The 25,662-nt window shown below is 37.4% G+C and overlaps 2 protein-coding genes across 2 annotated transcripts in view; both read right to left on the reverse strand.

Annotated features, from left to right (window-relative positions):
* The window catches only part of FBXO22 (F-box protein 22), a 29,626-nt gene extending 24,097 nt beyond the window's left edge, over positions 1–5,529 (reverse strand). Inside the window, exons 1-2 of the mRNA XM_082617112.1 lie at positions 5,293–5,529; positions 4,787–4,925 (exon numbers count right to left, since the gene is read on the reverse strand). Of these exons, the coding sequence (XP_082473238.1) occupies positions 4,787–4,925; positions 5,293–5,456 (303 nt within the window). The 5' untranslated portion in view covers positions 5,457–5,529. The remainder of the gene's footprint in view (positions 1–4,786; positions 4,926–5,292) is intronic.
* A 1,195-nt stretch (positions 5,530–6,724) lies between these two features.
* Positions 6,725–25,662, reverse strand: part of UBE2Q2 (ubiquitin conjugating enzyme E2 Q2) — a 67,463-nt gene continuing 48,525 nt past the window's right edge. The window contains exons 10-13 of the mRNA XM_082617113.1: positions 16,985–17,033; positions 16,437–16,532; positions 11,328–11,394; positions 6,725–9,422 (exon numbers count right to left, since the gene is read on the reverse strand). Coding sequence (XP_082473239.1) covers positions 9,391–9,422; positions 11,328–11,394; positions 16,437–16,532; positions 16,985–17,033 — 244 coding nt within the window. The 3' untranslated portion in view covers positions 6,725–9,390. The remainder of the gene's footprint in view (positions 9,423–11,327; positions 11,395–16,436; positions 16,533–16,984; positions 17,034–25,662) is intronic.

Genomic DNA, 25,662 nt, shown 5'->3' on the forward strand with positions numbered 1-25,662 from the left:
GAACATAGATGCAAAATCCTCAACAAAGTATAAGCACACCAAATTCACTAATACATTAAAAGAATCATACACCATGATCAAGTGGAATTTATCCCAGGGATGCAAGGATGGTTCAATATCTGCAATATCTGCATGTAATACACCACATGAACAAACTTAAGAATAAAAATATGATCATCTCAATAAATGCAGAAAAAGTTTTTGACAAAATTCAATATCCATTTATGATAATAACTCCAGAAAGTGGATATAGAGGGAATATACCTCTATATAATAAAGGCCATACATGACAAACTCACAGCTAATATCATACTAAATAGACACCATACTAAATAGTGAAAAGCGGAAAGAAAACATTTCCTCTAAGATTAGGAACAAGACAAGGATGCCCACTCTCACCACTTTCATTCAACATAGTATTGTAAGTTCTAGCCATGGCAATCAGACAAGAAAAAGAAATAAATGGAATCCAAATTGGAAAGGAAGAAGTAAAGCTCTCACTGTTTGCAGATAACATACTATATATAGAATACCCTAAAGACACTACCAAAAAACTATTAGAGCTATTAACTGAATTCAGTAAAGTTTCAGGATACAAAATTAATATACAGAAATCTGTTGTGTTTCTATACACTAACAAAGAACTATCAGAAAGAGAAATTAAGAAAACAATCCCATTTACATAAAAAAGAATTGGGACTTCCCTGGTGGTCCAGTGGTTAAGACTCCATGCTCCCAATGCAGGGGGCCCGGGTTCAATTCCTGGTCAGGGAGCTAGATCCTGCATGCCCCAACTAAAAGAGCCAGCATGCCGCAACTAAAGATCCTGCATGCTGCAACTAAAGATCCCACATGCTGCAATTAAAATGATCCCACACGCAGCAACAAAGATCTCACATGCCGCAGCCTAAATAATAGATATTAAAAAAATAATAAAAGGGACTTCCCTGGTGGTCCAGTGGTAAAGAATCCGCCTTCCAACACAGGGGACGTGGGTTTGATCCCTGTTCAGGGAACTAAGATCCCACATGCCTCAGGGCAACTAAGCCCGCACACCACAGCTACTGCGCTCACGCACCTCAATGAGTGAGCCCATGTGCCACAAACTACAGAGCCCACGCACCACAACTAGAGAGAAGCCCAAGTGCTGTAATGAAGAGACCACATGCCACAACGAAAGGTCCTGCATGCCTCAACGAAGATCCCATGTGCCGCAACTAAGACCCAACACAGCCAAAAAAATAAAGAAAATAATAATAAAAAAAAAACCTAGGAATAAAATAACCAAGGAGGTAAAAGGCCTGTACTCAGAATATCATAAGACACTGATGAAAGAAACTGAAGATGACACAAATGGAAAGATATGCTGTGGCAATCAACTGGAAGAATTAATATTGTGAAAATGACCATACGCCCCAATGTACTACAGGTTCAATGCAATCCCTATGAAAATACCAAAAGGCATTTTCATAAAACTTCAACAAATAATTCTAAAATTTGTATGGAAACACAAAAGACCCGGAATAGCCCATACAACCTCAAGAAAAAAGAACAAGGCTGGAGGTATCACGTTCCATGATTTCAAACTACACTACAGTAATCAAAACACTGTGGTACTGGCACAAAAACAGACACATAGATCAATGTAACAGAATAGAGTCCAGAAATAAACCCACACTTACATATTCAATTCACCTATGATGAAGGAGGCAAGAATATACAATGGGGAAAAGACAGCCTCTTCAATAAATAGTGTTGGGAAAACTGAAGAGCTACATGCAGAAGAATCAAACTAGACTACTTTCTCACACTGTACACAAAAATAAACTCAAAAGGCATTGAAGACTTAAATGTAAGACCTAAAACCATAAAATTCCTAGAAGAAAACATAGGCAGTACACTCTTTGACATGAGTCTTCACAATATTTTTTGGATGTCTTCTCAGGCAAGGGAAACAAAAGCAAAAATAAACAAATGGGACTACATCAAAGTAAAAAGCTTTTGCACAGTGAAAGAAACTATCAACAAAACCAAAAGGCAGCCTACTGAATGGGAGAAGATATTTGCAAACAATATATATCTCTTATGGGGGTTAATATCCAAAATCTACAAAGAACTCATAACGTATCCAAAAAAACAAACAACGCAATTAATAAACAGGCAGAGTAAAGCAACCATACTCCAATAAAAATTATTTATATATATAAAAAAGGCAGAGAACCTGCATAGACTCCAAAGAAGACTTACAGACAAGCAACAGACACATGAAAAGATGTTCAACATCACTAATCATCAGAGAAGTGCAAATCAAAACCATAACAAGATACCACCTCACACTAGTCAGAATAGGTACTATCAAAGACAAGAAACAAAAAGTGTTGGCAAGGATGCAGAGAAAAGGTAACTTCATGCATTGTTGATGGGAATGTAAAATGATATAGCCACTGTAGAAAACAGTATGAAAGTTCCTCAAAAAATTGAAAACAGAACTACCATATGACCAGCAATACCACCTCTGGGTATTTTTCTGGGAGGAAAAAAAAAACACACAAAAACACTAATTTGAATAGATATATGCACTGCAGCCTTATTTACAATAGCCAAGATATGGAAGCAACCTAAGTGCCCACAAATAGATGAATGGATTAAGATGTGGTATACCTATACAATGTGATATTACTCAGTCATAAAAAAAGAATGAAATCTTGCCATTTGTGACAACACAGATGGACCTAGAGGGTATTAGGTTAAGTAAAATAAGTCAAACAGAGAAAGGCAAATATCATATGATTTAACTTATATGTGGAATCTAAAAAACAAAACAAATGAACAAGTGTAACAAGTCAGAAACAATCATAGATAGAGAATAAACAGGTGGTTGTCATTGGGGAGGGAAGTTGGGGGAATGGGTAAAACAGGTAAGGGAGATTAAGAGGTACAACCTCCCTGTTACAAAATAAATGAGTCCCAGGGATGAAATGTACAGCATAGGGAATATAATCAATATTATAATAACTTTGTATGGTGACAGAGGAGAACTAGACTTATGGTGATCATTTTGTAATGTACCCAAATATTAAATCACTATATTGTGCATCTGGAACTAACTTGGTGATGTAAGTCAAGTATACTTAAATTTTAAAATAATTAATTTTCCTGAAGAAAACAAAGCAGACAGACAAGACACACAAACACACGTATTTTGGATGCCAACATTTAAAATTCCCACAAAATATTTATACAAAATGTGGATTTATTTTGAAAAAGTAGACATTCTGGCAACACTTATTAGACTGCATTCCCCTTGACTGGGGCCAAGGAGAAGCAAGCACTATCTGGTCTCATAGCCCCATCACTTTTTATCATGTCACAATGAGTCATCCACCCACTGTGAGTTACCTAACTCTGGAGTCATTTGAGTTTGTGATGCCAGGTGTAGTGAGTAAAGGAGAGAGAATTTAAGAGATTTAGGTGTTAGTGCTGACTCTGCCATAAACCAGCAGAATAACCCCTGGAAGTGCTTAGGCCCTGGGTTTCCTATTCTTAAAGTTTGGAAGTCTAACCCTGAGGTTTTATGATTCTCTTTTCTGGTACGCACTGAGAAGCAACTGCTGAATTTTCCTTCCCAAGTCTCACTAGAAGTGACAGTGGCAATCCTCAACATAAAATGTTCTCAAAGCAAAATAGAAGACAACTAGAACCTCATTTAAAGAAGTTCCAAATGACAAGATGTCTTATAAAATTTTCAGTGGATTTTAAAATATTTCTAGTAAAAATGCTAAATCAACTTTCTTTATGGCTATAAAGTATCATGTTTACTAGATAATTTGGCACACACACAGAAAAAGAGCATGAATGATTTGGACAAGGTTTTCATGCTTTTGTCTTCACACTAGAGTTTTCTACAATGTATAAATTTCTTTAAGTGTATTAGTATATGAATTTTAGTAACGATATTAATAGATAATAATACTTTCAATTATTGAAAACATTATATTCCTGGCACTGTAGGTAATGTTACATGGGTTACCTTTTCATTATTTAATCCTTACAACTCTGTAAGAGTGTAAACGGCATTATTTTCTTTTCATGTTACAGGCTCAGAGAGTTTAGGTAACATTTTCAAAGTCACACAGCTAGTATGAGCCAAAGCTGGGTTCACACCTAAGTCTGCCTGGCTTTAACAGCCATTGCAATATATAAACTTTTAAAGCTAAATAAAAATAATACTTGCAGTGGTAAAAATGTGAAGGAAAAGAAACAAGTTTTTAAAAACAGTGTACACACACACACACACACACACACACCTACCCCCAAAGGAAACTGTTGCTAGCATTTTGGCTTCTTTTCTGTCCTTCCTTTTTTGCTTTTAGTAATTTAGATTATACTAAACATGTAATTTTAAACAGGACCAGGGATTGAAATTTTGGGGTTTAAGTATTGGTTCTTGGCATTTTTATGTGACACTATGCAATAGAGATCCTTCAGTTACCATCCCTGCAAAACAGTGACAAGGGAAGCAGGTAAAAGGATGGTTCTAAACAGCATTTTCATAATAGTGGCAATCTGGATACATAAAATGCCCAATATGTGAAGAACGGTCAAAGCAGCCATGGCACATCCTTACAGCCATTAAAACTGATGTTTACAAAATCTTTTCATGTCACGACAAAAACCTGCCTAAACTACAAAAAGTAACGCTATATACAAAATTGTTGCATTTAGTTCTCAACGACTGACCCACCAACCCTGCAAAGGACTGTACACAACACTCCTTCTTACTTACCTCAAGCTTTTCCGCTACCACGCGTACCAAGCAATGCTCCTCCTGGTGGGCGGCAAGCGGCGAGCGCGCGGAGATCCAGGTCACACTCCGATGGGTCCGCAACACTCTGCGCACACACTCCCTCCATAAGCGACACACGCTGGGGACGCAAACGCACAAAGGGCTGTGAACGGACGTTTACTTCCCTCTCTCCCGCGGCTCACAAACCACCGGCCCACACCACCCATTAGCGCAACTGCAGGAGATTCCTGAGGAATCCAAAGTCCCCGGGAGGGGGAGGCATCGGGCGCCGGTTCGGAGGGAGAGCCGGGGGCAGAGAAAACCTGGCTCCTCTGGGAAAGGTCCCCGGGAGCACTACGGCCGGGGTACCTAGCGTATGGGGCCACCACCTGGGGCAAGGGTAGGGATAGGGAGCCCGGGTCAGCCCTGGGTCCCGACGGTATCCGCCCACCCCGCGCCAGCCCAGACAAGTCCCGAGGTAAGCTTCCCGCCTCCTCTCCCCTCACCCGGCCACCCGCAGCAACGCCTTGGCGGGCAGGAAGGTGAGGACACGCTCCACCACCTCCGCTAGGTTACTCAACACGAAGGTGCTTCGCGGGTCTGCGGGGGAGGAGCCGCGGCGATGACCACCGCCGCCGCCGCCGCCGCCGCCACCGCCCACCGGCTCCATGCCTCACCAACCCAAAGGTGAAACAGTACGGCGGCTCCGAGGGAACGGCGTAGGCCGGGCCGGGCGCGCACTGAGCAGGCGCGCGCGCCACTTCCGGCCGGTCAGGGAAGGTGGAACCGCTGAGGAGGCGCCCACGTGACTCCAAGCCAAAGCGTTTCCGGCGCTGGTCCGGGAGCGGCGGCAGGTTCTTGGAGGTGGTGGCCACGCGTCCTGTAATCCTCCCGGAACTTTCCAGGAGGCTTTCCACAGTCGAACCATATCCACCTCCTTCTGTGCCTCTCACTGCACTTGCAGCGGTATTTTCTTTGTCGGTACAGGTCTTTCTCTAATTCATGAGTTCTGGAAGGCACAGACTAAATTAATGTTGTATGGGTCTTCACAGTCCCAATGCCTGTTAACAGCATGAGTCCAATTTTTGAACTGGCAGTATCTGCTTTAAGATAAACTGTGAAAATCACCACCTTTATTCAACACCGTGCAGCCCTCAAGTTTTGAATGTGCTCAACGGCTTAAAGAGCACCTACCATTGCTGTGAAAGCACGCCCCAAACACTAGTTCCCTGCTAGTAGCATCAGATTCACCTGAGAAATTGTTTGGCGCATTCTCGGTCCTCACCCCAGGCCTACTTAAACACTTGGGGGTGGGGCCCAGCAGTCGTAGTTTTAGCTTTACTGTGATTTAAGCTTTCCCGTGATGCAAGCCCAGCTTGAGAACCACAGATAGAAGGAATGTAAGCACAGCAGATACTGCTGTATCCCCAACTAACATCTATTCCTCTTGCCGCTTCCTTGCTAACAAGGGCCTGATCTGATGCCCAGCTCTTGACTGGTAAATTTGGTTGGTCTAAACAAGCTGGTCTCAAACATTTTGGCCTCAGGACTGCTTCACAATCTTAAATATTGGCAACACTAAAGAGCTTCCTCAGATGGGTTATGACTATTTATATTTACCATATTAAAAATTAAAACACTGGGGGCTTCCCTGGTGGCGCAGTGGTTAAGAACCTGCCTGCCAATGCAGGGGACATGGGTTCGAGCCCTGGTCCAGGAAGATCCCACACGCCTCGGAGCAACTAAGCCCGTGCACCACAACTACTGAGCCTGTGCTCTAGAGCCTGCCAGCCACAACTACTGAAGCCCACGCACCTAGAGCCGGTGCTCCTCAACGAGAAGCCACCGCAACAAGAAGTCCACAGACCACAATGAAGAGTAGCCCCCGCTCGCCGCAACTAAAAGAAAGCCCATGTGCAACAACGAGGACCCAACACAGCCAAAAATAAATAAATTTTATTTTTTTAATTAAAACATTGTAATATTAATTCACTTAAAATAATTCATGACACATAAACAAAATAACTTATGAAAAAATAACTTTACCAAATCTCCACCACTCTTCCCCTCCAATATTGAATAAGTGTAGCATCTTTACATCTTGCAAACCTCTAATTTCTGACTTAATAGAAGACAGCTTGATCTGCTTCTGAATTCAATCTGTTGCAATATCACGTCTATCACATCACGTAGCCTCTGGAAAACTCGAATGTACACTTGTGAGAGAATGAGAGTGAAAACAGCAAATAATGCTTTAGTGTTAAGAGAATTGTTTTGATCTTAAAAACCTCCTAGAAGGGTCTCAGGAGCCTCCAGCATTCTCCAAATCATAACTTGAGAACCACTGGTCCATATTAATCATGAAGGTCTTATTCTTTTCACCAGCCATTAGTTTAGGGGTAGACACAGGCCCTAGTTCTAGCCAAGGAAAAGTGAGAGGCAATAATGCTTTGGGGGTGCAGGGGTACTTCTAAAGAGCTCCTCACTCCCTAAGGAGACACTAGACAACAGGACCATTATCTACCTCTGGATGGATTAAGGTGGCTGCACATCCAAGACAACAGTCTATCCAAAGATGAAACCAACATGGAAAAATCTCAAAGCAGCAGAGGTACCATGCCTAGAATTTTCCTACCTCTGGACTTCCTGTATGTGAGATAAACTGACAATTGTGTAAGAGGCTATGGGTATACTAAAGAGGGAGCAGATTACTGTAACTTGGGGAACTAGAGACAGCCATGAAGAAAGTAGCACTTGACTTTATATTCAAAAATGAGTGTGGGAGAGGGAATAGGGTGAGGAAGCCCTGAGTATGCCAAGTCTATACACACCAATTCTGGATTCTCTAGCTTTCCCTTATGAAATCAACCTGCCTCTCTTCCCCTCAAGCCTCTCCTCACCCCATCCCACCATATATAATCCTATTCCAGAAACCCAACAGCCTGTAGAAACTTGAAGCAAAGACTATCTTTTATGAGGGAAAAGTGACAAAGTTATTTTTTAAATGGTTCTTTATTCATAAACTTGATGCAAGTTTACAAAATTTACTGTACATTGCCAAATAAATCTGCAATGAAAAATAAAGTCCCAAAAAAACCAAAAACCAAAAAAAAAAAAAAAAAAGCATGCCGAATGTGCAGCTGTCAATCTGCTAGCCATCAGGATATTAAAGAATTCAATAATGTATTCAAGATTTAGCCTTAGGTTTAAGGAACTTTAATGCTTTAAAGAATTCTGCCTTGTCACTTATCTGAGCAACTGGCAATCAGAACTTTATACAAATGTAACCAAGTGAACAAGAATGCCAGAAAATCTTTTTCTACTGTCTTCTTAACCAAAATAGAAAAAAAAAAAAAGGAAATTAAACACAATAATGCAGAAGTGCCAAGTCTCTCAGATGTGGTTTACAAAGTTAAAAACTGAGTCTCAAAGCATAAGAAACACTTTTGAACTTTGTAATTGGTTTGTGCAGAAAAAATGTGCTTCTGGATTTCTTTTTAAAAGTGCTTAATAACTAGAGTTTACTTTTAAATCAAATTTGGGTATATAAAAAAATCTACTACCAACCCAACAGGACTGATTCTGGTAAGGCAATAAAATGGAGAGTACACTGACTTAAGTCAGGTTTTATAAAAGAATTAATATATGTAGAGTTCCTATTAGTCGTTCAATGTAAAAGCCATTGTTATGACTATAGCAAAAACTTTAGGTCTCCAAATTAGATACTTTTTGTACTTAACTGTGCAGTTTTTGTTCAAAGAGTCTTTGTGCCAATCACTTTATAAGTTTATTAGTTTACAACTGATTGCAACATCCCGTTAATAAAATGGAAACGTAAAATGACTTAGTATTTAAAATAACTTCAAGCTCTATACTTCAAGCTCTTCTTCATAGTAAATATTGAACCAACAAGAAGCAGATTCAGCCCAGCAAGACTCTGATGCCCCAGTGGAAATGACTACTTACAAGCCTGAATTGGCACAGCCTTGCTTTGCTTTGCCTAAAAAGTACAACTTACTAAAGAGCAAATCTTGGAAAAACAATTCAGATCTTCATAGCCATAAAAAAAAAAAAACTTTAACAGTTTAATAAGTATGTTTCCTGTCATTATTTTGGCAATATCATAAAATGGTTTTAACCTGAAAAGGCTAGTGTGATTTAGGACACCTTAAATTTTCTAAACCAATATTAAACATCAATTACACTTTTATTGGCTTTAAATGGAACAATATATTGCAAATCCTCATAACACATGAGCTCAAAATGGGAAAGTTGCCCTCAAGTTGCAACTTCAGTAACCTGATGCTGACTTGTCTGCTTAACACATTTCATCTTTCAAAGAAAGAGATGATAAGGAGTGGCCAGTATGTGTATTTATCAGGAAAAATATAGTAAAGGCCCCACTGCTCAGTCCAAGATACCTAAAATGAGAAAAATGGAAAGGCTGTAACTTATACTGGATCAGTTGACAGATTATCCACTAAAATATCTATTAGCTAACATCTTCGGTACTGCTGTTATAGGGGCACTCAAAGCTTGTGTCTGCATGTTGGAAAGATTTTCTTTAAAGCAACATTGGTCCAAACATACAAAAGTCAACACATTTAGCCATCTTCCTTTGGAGGGGTGTACCAGCCTGAAAAAGAATGGGGAAAAAAACAGTTAAAATATTTTAATTCTTAAACCAACTAGGAGAAATGGCATTTTACTAAGGTTAGATACTTTCTCTACCCATAATTTTCCTCTGTAAACCTACTGTAAAAATTAAACTTACACTTGGGTTGGTAACATAGCATTTTGATATTTATGTTCACAATATAAAGTTATTTTCTATGAATAAACTGTACTTGAGTTTTCAATATAAGATCTCTATATTAATGGCATTTCTACCAAAAGAGAACAGTGTGGAAATATTAGGCAACAAGCTAGGTTTTATATTTCATTTCAATTCGGTATTTGAAAGGAAACCACACTGAAAATAGCTATCCCCCAAACAAAATCCTGGTATTTTAGAATAAGAGGAACTTGGACTGTCATCAGGCAGTGATGTCATTTTACCAGTGAGGGTGCCATCTCAGCAGGTGCCCTGATTAAGTAAGCCCAAGATCAGATTTAGCAGCAGAAGATACTAGAAGCCATCTCCTGAATCTGAATCTATTGCTCTTTCACCACAGCTAATTATACACACACCCACACTTTCTCAAATACAGTTTCCATAAACATTTTTGAATGCTGACTACAACATCTAATTTAACAAAAAATAAGACATAAGAAAAAATATGTTTCTAAGCTCAACAAAAATATAAGCTCTCTCTAAAAAGGCAAATGAGATTAAGTATCGCTTGGTACGAAATTGCCATTGGAACAGTATGAATATACCAAGATTTGTGAAGCATCCACGTGGTTAATGAAGTAGCATACAGGAGTCTTTGGGTCTGTTAATTTAGGGTGCTGGAGATGATTATTATTATGAAAACCCAGCTTTGTCCTCAAGTTTTTTATCATTTCCCTCTTCAGAAGCTTGAAAATTATTCTGAATACTACTCTTTCAGAAGTAAGCAGTCACTGCAAAAGTGGCAAGTTTGCTCTGTCATTAAAATAAAAGTGAGCACACACAAAACACAAATCTTAAGTCACAAACTACCACATTCTAGCAAAGTAAAGAACACTTTACTGTAAATACTCTTGAAGAAAACTACTTCCTATCAATTTACTTACTCTGCACAAAAAAGCATCAGTTTCACTACCCCAGCTACCATGAATATCAGCACTTGGTTATAAAATGCTGTGTGCACACACTACTCGCTTTTTCCTCATGTTCGGCAAGACAGACATCATGCCAATTTTAGAGATGAGGAAACTGAGGCTGAGCGGTAATGGGACTTGCTCAGGGCCACAGAGCTAATGAGTGACACAAATGCCACTTGATAATAGGTCTTCTGATTCCAAGTCTACTTGTTTATTGCCTCACTATTAGAGACAAAAGCTCCAAACATGCATTGTGAAAATAAGCAAACTTTTAAAAGGGCAATAAAGTTTTGAAAGATATTTTAATATTTTTTTAAATTTACAACTTAAATACTCTTAAGTATAAACTGAAATTAGTACTTTTTTACTTGAATAAATAAACGTGTACAATTGTCAAAAAGCATTAAGTAGTCTGAAGATGTTTCAGAAACTGGTTCATGATCCTGATTGCATTTACTCAGTATTAACAGCAAGAACTCCACCTTTAGAGTTGCCTTTAACTCAATTCCTATCCCAATACCATACATTTCAAGTGAGTAAAGTGATCCATTCCTTAATCTACTCAAAAATCTTGACTCTGACTCAGAGGTTCCCAGGCCAGGTATTTAGGATACAAAGATTTTGAATGAAACACAGTGTGTGTATCCTCAGGTTAAAGTTTTTCACTGTAGTAGCTGTACTTTGTAAGAAATTAAAGCAAAAACAGAAGAATAAAACATGATAAATAAATACCAACAGGTACATTATGTAAAATTTCATAAATGGCAATAAATACTTATTTAACTAAACATACCATTTTTCTCGTGTATCTGTACAATGGAATTATAGGATTGTTGGGCTCTTGCTAGATTATATTGATTCTGAAAGAGAATTATACATTTTATATCAAAACTATAAGTAGATGAAAATCATTACAAATAATTAATGGATATATCACCACTGTACTTAAAAGAACACAGGAAACTAAGTTATATTTCCATTTCCAAAATAAATTTCTCAATTTCATTATTCTCTACCATTTTAGAGGGAAAACAAAACCATAATTGTTCTCTAGGAAAGATCTACAAAATTCACAGTTCATTTTTATAAGTCCTCCTACCACTGCACAAGTACAAGGCTTTATGAATAAAGTTAAAGGATGCTATTTGGATGCAAATAGAAAAACTCTTCCTCATAACTTCCATCAAAAAAAAAAAAAGAACTACAAAATATTACCTTCAGGTAAGGAAACATTAGGCTTTAAGAACTACACATATAAATGACATTTTGAGTTAAAAATCTAAAGACTGTCCAAGTGGCATCAAGCCATTACTAAAGGAGTCTTCTTTTGTTAACCTCTAGATTAGAACCTCTTTTAAGGGGCCAAGTTTAGCATTAATTTTATCCCCATGAGTACAACTGGCCTACATCTTAACTTCCAGTTAATACATCATAAGCATTCTCCATAGTGGTACACACCTATTATATTATGTCATAGAATTTTTTAGTAAATTCACACAGCATAAGAATAAATGTATAAACATATTCTAAGTAGCAACTCTCCTTCCTACCTGTCCTGAAACCACCCAGTTCCTCCCCTTATCCACCTTCCTTCTTCTACCTAAATTAACTACTGTTATTAGTTTCCTTGTATATCCTTAAGGTTATACAAGAAAATTAATGTACAGCCTATTGTTGTCAGTCACTGTCCCCTGCTTTTTCCTCTCAACAAGTGATAGGTAGCATGACAAAGTAAAAAATTGTATCCTCCTGGTTAAATGAGACTTTCATCATTAAGTAGTCGCTAATGCTTTCTGTTCCAAAATCAAATTGTTTGATACTGCAGCTACATCATCTTTTTGTTAGTGTATACAGGCAAGCCTCATTTTATTGCACTTCACTTTACTGCACCTAGCAGATATTGCCTTTTTTACAATTTGAAGTTTCTGGCAACCCTGCGTCGAGCAGGTCTTTTAGGCTCCATTTTTCCCAGCAGCACTGGCTCATTTTGTGTGTCTGAAATATTTTGAATTACCAAAATGTGACACAAACTTTTTCACTGCTATTCTGTTACAGTGATCTGGGATCAGTGATCTCTGGTGTTACTACTACAACTCACTGAAGACTCAGATGATGGTTAGCATTTTTTAGCAGTAAAGTTTTTTTTAATTATGGCATGTACATTGTTTTTTAGACATAAGGCTACTGCACACTTAATAGACTGCAGTATAGTGTAAATTTTGTATGCACTGGGAAACCAAAAAGTTCATGTGACTTGCTTTATTGTGATACTGGCTTTATCGAAGTAGTAGTCTGGCACTGAACTCATAATAGCTCCAAGGTATGCCTATACTGGCCTATCTTTATCATTCTTCTTAAAAAAAATTTGTTTTCAATCTCTTTGTATCCTCACGTTTTAAATATACTTCTTGTGACAAACCATAATGTGAAAGAATATGAAAAAGAATATATTTACATATGTATGAGTCACTTTGCTGTACAGAAAAAAATTAAAACTTAAGAAATTAACACATTGTAAATCAACCATACTTCAAAAAAAATTTTTTAATAAAAATAAATAAATAATACACTTCTTAAAGACCACTTTTTAATTTGAACTGTCTAGCTGGTAACTTTAGTCCATTTATATTTGTTATGACTTATTTATTTGGACATGCTTCTACAACTTCACTTTCTGGTTTCTATTTCTCTCTTTAATATAATTTTATTATCTCCTCCTGGGATTCGAATAAGACATGTTTTACACCTCATTCTGATCTCTGCCTCTTAACTTCTGCTGTACTGTCTATCCCCAGGTCTCTCTGTGCAACATTCTGAGTTATTTCTTCTAATCAATTAATTCTCTCTTCTGATGTCTCATCTACTGTTTCTCATTTCAACATTTTTCATTTCTATAAATTCTATTTCATTCTATTTCAGATCTGTCTCATCATCCCTGGTCTTATCGTTTGCTCAATTTTATGATTCTTTTTTCTTTACATGAGATTTTACATATAATTATTCATTTTCTCAAAATTCTAGTATCTGTTAATTCCAAAACCTCCAGTCTTTGGGAATATGTATCTCTTATTCATTGTTTCTGCCAGTTCTCATGTATGTTAGGTTGTCTACTTATGTGCTCGTCATCTTTCACTGAATTCATATTTGCTTGATCTTAATCTTTGAGAATCTTACAGGCTTAAATTAGAAATGCTTTCCTCTAAAGATTGTGTCTGCTGCTGATGAGAACTGTGGATACAACTAACATGAGACCACTTTAGTCCCCTTGGAGAATCTCGGGATTATTCAAGGTTCCCAGATTTGGCTCCCCAATCTCGCTCATTTATAATAGAAGACTGGAGTGCTTATTAGTATAGGTAACAACTTCCCCCAGAAAAAAAAAAAAATCAGTTCTCTCATCTGAATGTGATCACTGTCTAGGGGATCCTATAGGTAAATAACTGGAGGTCTATGGGCTGTAGAGAAGACAGATGCCTTTCCTGATGATAGAAATAGCTAGTTAGGGCTGTGTGCTCTAGGACTTCACTATTTAGCTCAACTACCATTACCCTCCAAACAGTTAACAGAAGCTTCTTAGAAGGCACTGTCTTGCCTATCTAAACCCCCAATTCCTGCTAAAAGTCATATGATCAGACCTCTACTTTAGAAGGCTTTCTCACTACTATAGCCTAGAGTTAATGTTACAGTCTATATTCTATTCCATGTTAACTGAATAAGAAAACCAGCTTTGCCAAGATCCTTCTGTCCCAGGCATAGCTGCAGATCCTCAGCTCTATCAATCTGACCCTATCTCCAAATTTCATGTGTGTGGATCGGCAACTTTTTCTGTTTTTCAGTACTTATGTATATTTATCTCATTTTAATAAGATTTTTTTAGGGTACAAACTCATTTATTTTGAACCAATAGCTGATAGTATTTTTTTATATTTTAAATATTTCTGAATAGTTGTATGGCAAAAAGAAATTCAAACAGCACAAATGATTTACAGTAAAGTTTCTCTCCCAATTCTAACCTGCCCTCAATATTTCAACACTCCCTTGTCAGAAATAACCATTATTAGCATTTTCTTGAATATCCTTCCAGAGATATTCTCTGCTTATAAAAGCACATCTATAATATGTCCTTGTCTTTCCCTCTTACACTAATGGTAGTGTATTTTTAACACCATTTAGCACCTTACTTTTTTGATAGTAGTATTTTTAAAGTTAACATTCAGACTATTCCCTGCTGAGTATAGAAGCTGGAAGGTAAAACTCGTATTACATCATGCAAAGTTTCTACATTCTTAACTGACAAATATTTCTTAATATGAAAAAAAAAATAGAAGGGTGAGGTTTCACTTTAACAATTAAAAAAATTCACCTTCTAAGACATACTCTAATATGCAAATATATTTAGCTGCCTAGCTTGGCACTCTATATAAAATGGTTGTATTTACTTGCTAACAAAACTACAATTATGAAAATGTAAAGGTTTAAGACAATTATATTGAAATTGACTGATTCCAAGGGAATTACAGCACTGAACAAAGATAGCATATTGTTATTAAAGAATGTTAAAACTGGAAGAAACTTAAAATATCCAGATCAATTGTATTTCAGGTAAAGATACAGATGCCCAGAGAGGTAAGTTTACAGTGTGAGTTACTGGTAAAAATGTTCTTTCAATTACTCAAAAAAATCACTGTTCTAAGCCTTCTGTATTTTCTCTTAATGGGAAAAACACGCTAATTTAAAAAAAAATGATGAAATTTAACATCAAGTTCTACATATAAATAAATGCCAGGAAGAAAATTTAAAAGACTGGAAGTACATCAAAATGCTAATAGTATTTCTAGACACTCAAATTACAGATGACTTTTTTAGTTTGTATTTGTTTCTACTTTAGAAATTGTATAGTGAGCATAAATTGTCATTTAGAAAAACAAAGTTTTGATGTTCTAATACATCATTCTATTGCCACATTTAAAATACCTAAAATATATATACTGTTAAGAAACACTAGTTAAATGTAGTTATAAGCAATTCACTACTTTTCAATTAACTTCTAGATTTTATACAAAATGGTACTTTGTTCTAATGCAAAGAAATAGCTGTTTAAAAAGCTAAAAGTAAGTTATTTTATAATATTATCCCAAGTGTATAATTCTGTAAAACAGTCTTTTCAATTTTTTGCTTCCCCTGTGAGTTAAGATTCTAGTGGGCTCATGATTTGATGTGCAATACACTTATAAATACCTATTTAGATTTAGTACTATTTGGATAGGCATTTAATAGAAAATTCACAAGAAACTTTAGGAATATCCAGATTTTTTTAAATGTCAGGTCAGGATGATTTCCATCACATATTTTTCCAAAACATACTAACTTCAGAGTACATCCTTAAGTGTCCACTTAAGTGTTTATAGATAACTACAATTAGACATGAAAAGATATTTCTGATATAGTAAGTGAATAAAGAAAAGAACTCAGTGGTTAAGAGCAGAGACTAACGGCCAGAAAGTCTGGTTCCAATCCTCGCTCTGCCACCTGTGACCTCAGACGAGTTACCTAACTTCTGTGTGCTTCAGTTTCCTCATCTACAAAATGAGGACAATAACAGTACCTACTTTTAGGTTATTAAGAGGACTGAAAGTTAATACAAATAAAAAGTTTAGATTATAGCCTAGCACGTATATGCTCACTGGGAATTAACTATTACAACATGATCTCAATTTTTGGAAACTTACAACTACATATAATTTTTTACTTATTAGTATATATAAACCAATAATAAATTTTAAATTATAGACATATTTAACTATAGTAGAAATAACAAAGACTAAGAGAACAGAAAGAAGCCTCCTCATAAGATAACAGGAAATATATCTTATAGTTTATGTGATATTCTTAATAAAAGTACCTTATTTGCACCAAACTGCACTCTGGCTTTGCCTTTGACTAAGGTAGCATTGATTTGCATGATGACCGATTCTATTGAATAGGCACTGCTCCAGCCCTACAGAAAGAAGAAAACACTTTTTTAAAACACAGTGGTATTCCTGATTCCCAGTTAGGAAAGCTTAAGAAAATGGCATATAATGACTCAATAACAGCAAATTAACGTTAAGAAGTTTGTGGTCAAGGAGTAAAAGTAAAGTTGGACCATTTCCAAATCTCACAAAAAAAGAAGCAAAGCAAACCAACATTTGAAGTGCTAAAAATGAGCAAATTACAACTTTAAATATACATCACTCTTATTGCCCATCCTAGCATAGATTAAGCAGCAAGTACAATGTCATTTTACTGGTTTAAAAAGCTTTCATCATTAAAAGTAGGTGCTTTTAGCAAAAAACAAAAATTATGTTAAAGTAGGTACTATTACAAAGCGCTTTGTCCACTTAGAATCTAATTTACATAGTTAAAACACTCTATGGTTGAAAAACACGAGTACCATAAGAAAACAGTCACCTGTTTTGTGAGTAGTTCCATGCATAATGCTCCACCACCCAACACGTACCTTAAAAAGAAAAAGGAATCATACAAAATTCTCTAGATCTTGGTATTCCTTCTTCATCAATTTTTAAGGTACCATTACTAAGAAAGTATGCATACAAGTAAAGATTAGAAGATAACATGAAAAAATGAAAATACTTGTTAGAGCTACAGGACTATGGGTAATTCTAAAATTCTGATGTCATCATCTAAATGTCTTTTTTTAAAATAATGGTTCTTAATAACAGAAGGCTTTTAAGGTATCAGAAACTAAGAACTTAGTCCTAAATATTCCAGAGAATGGGGGAGAAAAATTTCCTTATATGGCCTTCAACTGTTCTACTCATCCAAAGATTTCTCCACCATCATGTTACACAGCCAAAAGTTTTTCCTCTGACAGGAGTGACTTTACCCTATCTATAATAACGAACATTTGCATTTATATTTATAGTTAAAATTTTTTTTCATTCTGTTTTGAGGATCAAATGGTTCTGACCATGGAGCCCCTCTCTGGGACTCCCCTATTTCTCTTCCCAGTCCTGAGGACTGTTCTCTGAACGAACGACAATTACTGGGGATTTCCCAGATCTCCCTTAGGAAATCATTATTTAGATCAAGCTTCTTCAGCCTTTTAACACCTTCTCAAACAAAGTAATTCCTCCTTTAATGTTAAACTTTAAAACACATTAGGACTTCCCTGGTGGTGCAGTGGTTAAGAATCTGCCTGCCAATGCAGGGGACACGGGTTCGAGCCCTAGGTCTGGGAAGATCCCACATGCCACGGAGCAACTAAGCCCATGCGCCACAACTACTGAGCCTGTGCTCTGGAGCCTGCGAGCCACAACCACTGAGCCCATGTGCCTAAGGCCCGTGCTCCGCAACAAGAGAAGCTACTGCAGTGAGAAGCCTGTGCACCGCAACAAAGAGTAGCCCCCGCTCGCCACAACTAGAGAAAGCATGCGCGCAGCAATGAAGATCCGATGCAGCCAAAAATAAATAAATAAAAATAAATAACTAAATTTATTTTTTTTAAAAAAAGAGCTCGAATCTTTAAAAAAAAACATTAAATATCATGCTTAAAAATAAAATCAAAGGAATGGTAATTACAGAAGAAAAACTGTGGTAATCTTGAAAATACGTAAGGTAAGACCACTGATCAGGTCTAGGTGAAAAGTGAATCTACCACAAATTTTTTTTGTCCTCTGGGGCTTTGCCCATGCCTTTCCCTTCCTTGCCTGAGATTCCCACCACTGCCTACTCTTCCAAATGTCATATTCCCCCCTGCCCCATAAAACTTTCCAAGACCATTCTAGCCAGCAAATTTTGCATTCTGGCTAACCAAATGCATCCTTGTGTTGACTAAACCAAATTACACAGAAGTAAGCAATCTAAAAACTTCTACTGTAGACCATTAGTAAAAACAGATACAGTGAAATTATTCACTAACATAAAGTAGTCAGTAACTACCCCCATCCTGAAGAATTTAGGCAACTGTCTCTCTTACTTGCTTGTCCCAATTTCTGGAAACTTTCAAAGTAAAAGTTTAATACGAAGGAAAGAAAAACACTCCAAAGAATTAAATTAGGGAGGAGAATCATGGGATTTTAAACTCTGTATATTCTCTTATGTTCCTGAAACTCAGAAATCTGTCTCCAATTCTTTGAATCTCCCACTGGACTCAAAGTGCATCTTGTATATAGTCAGCTTTAAATAAGCACTTGCTGATTTAACAGAATTACAAGATCCAAGTTCTCATTTGGATTTTGGCTCCTCCAAAACTGCTCAAAGTCTAGTAATCTGTTAATGAGTTAACACTCATTACACTCATTGGTCCTCACACTTCAGAAATGCTAAAGAGAAACATTTTAGCAAAAGGAGATATGTAGATGACACTGAGTTACCAATTATCTAACCACCACCTTCCCTTTTAACACCCCACTCTTCATTTTGGGGTGGAGAGTCTTGTCAGGAAGGAAGAAGGGAAGTTTTCATACTTGTAGATCAAAAGAAAGTACATTTTCTACAAGCACATAATAGTATAATAGCTACAAAAATGTTTGTTGGATGTCTAACACAAGACAGAAGTAGTTCTAGTACCTATACAAAAAGTGAGCTAAGTATATATTAATGCATATTAAACTTTACCTTAATATAAACTTACTAAACTTTTCCTTAATATATACTGTCAGCAGCATTTACACCTAAAAGAAGTAGCCAATTCTACTTTTGTACTGTATCATTTTATCAACTCTACTTCTGTACTGTATCATTTTATCAATATGTGTTCCAAGTGCTTATTGCTCTTTGCCTCCAAAGAGTTCCTGCTGAATATTGAGACAATGCAAGAACACTAGAAAAAATAACAATAATCTAAGAGTCATCTAAAGATAAAATGCCATATACATGGGCATAGTAATATTTTTAACTTAAAAACATTTTCAGTTGCCAAAGTTGTATAGCAAACACTATCCTAAGCTCAGCCTCTTCAGGCATTCAATTTATAGAATTTTTGTTTTACTAGGAGGTTCCTGCAAGAATGTTTGCCAGCTAACCTCCCCACCCACAGTCTATGATGATCACTTAATTGCTCTGAGGGGACAACAGATACCATTAATCAGTACTTAAAGGGACAACAAGTAACATTAATCATACAACATGATTCTTAAATCATACAACATGATCCAAAAAAGAGATGAGAAATAAAATTTTTATATTATAGTCAAATTCTTGATAATGACATTAAAAAAAAGGCAGGCTTATCAGCCCACATAAAACAATCATAATCCTCCCCTTTTGAGGTAAGGAAAGGGGCCAAGGATTCTAAGACTAGAGCCCTAAGAGAGGGATAAAGAAAATGCTGACATTTAAAACCAGTTTTTTAAGATAATGTTCTCTCAATACAGACAGAAATAACCCATGGTCATCTAGAAGTAGAAGTATTTTCTTTGTGGATGACTGGGACACAAAGAATACTTCTTACTATAATCAACCAATAAAGCATCTTCAGTTGCCTACAAACAGCTCTCTCACAATGTATTGTATTATCATCAAATAATCTTTCTGATTCTCACTACACTACACCCTGGACTAAGCAAGAAAGATGGTCAAGTTTCGATGGCTCAATAATATAGCTCATAAAAATACCAGTGGACTGGGAATTGTATATTACCCTAAATTGCCTACATCTTGCTAACTTACTATATTTTCCTATCTCGTTCATTCATTCAAAAATATCTACTGCAGGGCTTCCCTGGTGGCGCAGTGGTTGGGAGTCCGCCTGCCGATGCAGGGGACGTGGGTTTGTGCCCCGGTCCGGGAGGATCCCGCATGCCGCGGGGCGGCTGGGCCCGTGAGCCATGGCCGCTGAGCCTGCCCATCCAGAGCCTGTGCTCCGCAATGGGAGAGGCCACAGCAGTGAGAGGCCCGCGTACCGCAAGAAAAAAAAAATATATCTACTGCATATATAGTATGTATGCTAAAGCACTGAACCAGACACAGAGCATACAATGAAGAAAACTGACATGACCCTGCCTTCATGATGTTTACAATCCAGTAAAGATTACAGATGTTAAACAAATAAAAAATAAAGCGGGGGATGGAGACCCAGAGTTCTGTGAGAAGGAAAAACCAGGAGGCTTATTTTAAATTTGGTGGTCAGGAACAGCATATCTAAGAGTGACACACAGGCTGAGACCTGCGGGAATTGAAGTGTGGGTGGGAATAACATTCCAGGCAGAGGAAATGTATATGGAAGTCATGAGGAAAGAATCTGCTCGGTACTAGGGGCTGAAAGACAACTAGTGGGGCATTAGCTCAGAGAGGAAAAGTGTAGTAACAAGATGACTGAAGAGGAAAGCAAGGGCAAGATCACAGAGGGCATGTAGAATATGGTAAGGACATCAACCTACAGGAGCAGTGGGAAGACATGAGAAGAGCTTAAGCAGGGGAGCAACATAATCAGAACAAATTTGTAAAAGCTCACTCTACAGAAGCTTTATGAATGAGGGAACAGAAGCAGGAGTCTGATCAGGAATCCTCTGAAGTGATCCAAGTGGGAACTGATGGTGGTAGCAACAAAAATGGAGACAAGTAATTGGATCTGAGAACTCTTTAAAAGGGAGAATCAAAGGAAAATGAGGAAAAGGTGATGTAAAGAATGACTCCTAGGTTCATTAATTAAGATAAGCAAGACTGGGGAAGGGAAACTGAAAAGAAGACGGGTTCAAGTTTTTGTCCTGAAGAGTCTGAGATGCCTGTATAAGAGACATTCAAGCAGAGGTGTTAAGAAGGCAGAAGGATATTGGAAGCAGAAAAGACACAGGGATGTGAGATACGAACCTGGGAGTCACTGGCACATAGAAATATTTCAAAAGCCATGGGAGCTTTTTCAACGAATCATGCTAGAGCAACTGGACATTAGGCAAAAATCTATGACCTACACCTCATACCTTATGCAAAAATTAATTCAGAATGATTCACAGACTTATCTGTAAACTGTAAAACCTTGAGGAAAAAAAGGTAGGAGAAAACCTTTGGGATCTAGGACTAGGCAAAGAGTTTTTAGATTTGACACCAAAAGCATAATCTATAAAAGGAGAAACATCTATAAATTTGACTTCATCAAAACTAAAATATTTTGTTCTACAAAAGTTTCTGTTAACAAGATGAAATGAAGCTATATACTAGAAGAAATTAAAAAAACACATATCCAGCAAAGGACTATTATGTAGAATATATTTTTTAAACTTTCAAAATTCAATGAAATACAATCCAATTAGAAAATTGGCAAAAGACATGAACAAATATCTCTTGGAAGAGTATATAAAGCTATCAAATAAGTACATGAAAGATATTCAACAATGAGGAGTATTAGGGAAAGCAAGTTAAAACCACAATGAGACATCACTACACACCTAACAGAATGCCTATAATAAAAACAAGTGACATCACCAAATGCTGGCAAGGATGTGGAGAAAGTGTATCACTCACACATTCTTGGTAGGAATGTAAAATGGTAAAGCCACTCTGGAAAACAGTGTGGTAGTTTCTTTAAAAACTCTATATGCAATGACCATATGACCCAGCAATTGCATTCCTAGACTTGTATCCCAGAGAAAGGACAATACATTCAGAAAAAAACACCTGTACACAAGTATTCATAGCAGCTTTATTTGTAATACCCAAACACTGAAATCAGTCTAGAAGTCCTAAAGCAGGTTACTGGTTAACCAGACTGTGGTACATGGTACACCATGGAATACTACTCAGCAATAAAAAGGAACAAAGTAGTCAGACACTTAGATGACTCTCCAAGGAATTATGAGTTTAAAAAAAAAAAGCTAATCCCTAAAGGTTGCAATCCAAAAATGTATGATTCCATTTATGTAAAGTTTTTTTGAAATGACAAAATACTAAGAATGCAGGACAGATTAGTGGTTGCCAGGAATTAAGGGAAGAGGGGGCATTACAGGAAAATGGGTATGGTTTAAAGGGGCCTCAAGAAGGATCCTCATGGTGTTGGAACTGTTCAGTACCTTGACTGTGGTGGTGGATACACAAATCTACTCAATATAGAACTTAATACACACATACACACACATGAGTTATAAGTAAAACTAGGAAAATCTGAATAATCTCTACTTATCCTATCACTATCTCTGTATCACTGTCTCATACTGTATCACTGCCTCCTCATAATATTATACTACAGCTTTGCAGAAATGTTACCACTGGGGAAAATAGGCAAAGGGTACAAGGTATCTCTATTATTTCTTACAACTGTGCACAAATACACAATTAACTCAATTAAAATTTTAATTTTTAAAAAAAGGCAAAGAAATGAAGGGAAAAGAAAAAAGGACCCAGTACTAAATTCTGAAGAACTCCAATAGGTATAAGTTAAGTGAACAAGGAGTTTCCATCAAAAGAGACTGAGAAGAGGCAATCAGAAGCCAAGGGAAAAATGTTTCAATGTTGTTGAGAAATCTGATAATCAGATATGACAGAGCCTGAAAAGGGACTTCTGTAATTTACCAATACCAAAGTCCCTATCGGCTATACCAGTTTGGGAGGAACACTAACAGCCAATGCCAGACTACATGCGGCTGAGAAGTGAACAGGAAGTGAAGAGTGTGGTTATATACACATTGCTTGTGGGAATGTAAATGGTGCAGCCACTTTGGAAAATAGTCTGGTACTTCATCAAAAAGTTAGTCACCAAAGGACCTAGTGCCTCCTCACATAGGTATATGCGAAAGAGAAATGAACATGTGCACACAGAAGCATGTACATGAGTATTCACAGCATTATTCATGATAGCCCAAGGGTGGAAAAAACAAATGTCCATGCATAAATAAAATGGAATGAAGTACTGATATATGATACAACATGGATGGACCTTGACAAATTTTTTTTAATATAGATTTATTTTATTTATTTATTTTTGGCTGCGCTGGGCCTTCGTTGCTGCATGCAGGCTTTCTCTAGTTGCAGCGAGCAGGGGCTACGCTTCGTGCGGTGCGCAGGGCTTCTCACTGAGGTGGCTGCTCTTGTTGCGGAGCATGGGCTCTAGGCACGCAGGTTTCAGTAGTTGTGGCACGCAGGCTCAGTAGTTACGGCACACGGGCTTAGCTGCTCCACAGCATGTGGGATCTTCCTGGACCAGGGCTTGAACTCATGTCCCCTGCATTGGCAGGCAGACTCTCAACCACTGCACCACCAGGGAAGCCCACACATTTTGTTAAGTGAAAGAAGCCAGTCACGAAAGGCTGTAATTTGTTTGGTTCCATTTAAATGAAATGTCCAGAACAGGCAAATCCAGAGAGAGAGAAAGGAGATTAGTGGTTGCTGGTGGGTGGGGCGTAGGAGGGAGGAATGAGAAGTGATTGCTAATGGGTACAGAGTTCCTTTTGGAAGGTGATGGAAATTAGTGGTAAAGGTTGCACAAATCTGAGTATACTAAACCACTGAATTATACACTTTAAAAGGTAAGTTTTATCATATGTGAATTGTATCACAATAAAGCTGTTAGGTTTAAAAAAAATTTTTTGACTATGACAAGAAACAAATAAGTGAGTAGCTAGGAGATGTGGGATATAAAATATGTGGAACAAAAATTGCTTAATAATCCATCCAGAGTCACAGTGTTCAAGCTTTAGCCTTATTCTAAGATTGCAAGCTCTGTTCTATCAGGCTTCACACTTTTTAGTTCTTCTTTAGTTCTTCCCCAGTCAGCCAGTAATTCTTCCTCTTTACTTAATAGTAGACTGTTATTTTATTTTATTTTTTTTTAAAAGAAGATGTTGGGGGTAGGAGTTTTTATTTATTTATTTATTTATTTTTGCTGTGTTGCGTCTTCGTTTCTGTGCGAGGGCTTTCTCTAGTTGTGGCAAGCGGGGGCCACTCTTCATCGCGGTGTGCGGGCCTCTCACTATCGCGGCCTCTTGTTGCGGAGCACAGGCTCCAGACGCGCAGGCTCAGTAGTCGTGGCTCACGGGCCTGGTTGCTCCGCGGCATGTGGGATCCTCCCAGACCAGGGCTCGAACCCGCGTCCCCTGCATTAGCAGGCAGACTCTCAACCACTGCGCCACCAGGGAAGCCCCTAGACTGTTATTTTGATTTTGCCTCAAAATCATTCTGATTCTGCCTCAAAGCAGCACTCACCTTTCATTCATCCTTCCATTCCCATTACTACTGTACCGATTTAGGTTGTCATCACTTCATGCTAAGACAGTGGCCTCAGCTCTAGTTAACAAGGCTTGCATTCTTCCAGGTTTTGTGAAGATTAAGTTTGTCCTGTAGTCTCTTCTACTGTCACCATATTTATCTTTCTAAAACATTCTCTTTACTGTTATTTCCCTGTTCCTGAACCAGTTACAGAAAGATAAATTCAATATCCATGGGAAATAGTTTGCTCACCAATCCATGCTCCTATATAATTATAAGATATTGTCAACACAATTTCTTATAATTCTTCTATATGAATTCTACCCCTCTTGTGTTATAGTTCAAACTGATCTGGTACACTCTGAATACATCATGCTCTTTCCCAAATGTGTGACTGTGTTTACTTTTCGCCTACATAGACAATTTTCCTTCAACCTCCGTCAGTTGACCAAACCCCACCCATTACTTCATGGCCTAGCTGAGATCCCACCTACTTGTCCAAGTCTTCCCAGATCACTACTGCCAGAAGCAATCCCCTTCTCCTTCAACCTCAGCGAACTTAAGTCCATATTTAACATTTGACAATCAGTTGAGTACTCAATACTTTTAATCTTTTACATTGCTGGCTTTTCATATAATGGAAAAATACTTTATTAGAAGTTAGAAGATTTATCTGGATAAGTCACCAGCTTATTATTCCTGTTATTCACTTGAATAATGGGAAACTAACCCCATTTGGTAAAAGGAATCAATGAAGAGAAACTGTTCAATATATAACAGATTTTTAAACTGAAAATGGCATTATTCATAATTTCATGTGTTTGTCTCTACAGCAAGGCGGTAAACTACTAAGATCATAAATTCTTAAAATTCTTGGGATTTTTCACAACAGAATGTGAAATATCTATGTCAAGTTTACATGAGATTTCAAAATGATCTGATAAAAATATTTTTATATATTTATCCTGAGTTTACAAAGTTTCCAAATG

This window comes from Mesoplodon mirus (assembly GCF_964341445.2).
Source record: "Mesoplodon mirus genome assembly, chromosome: 4".
Lineage (NCBI taxonomy): Eukaryota > Metazoa > Chordata > Mammalia > Artiodactyla > Ziphiidae > Mesoplodon > Mesoplodon mirus.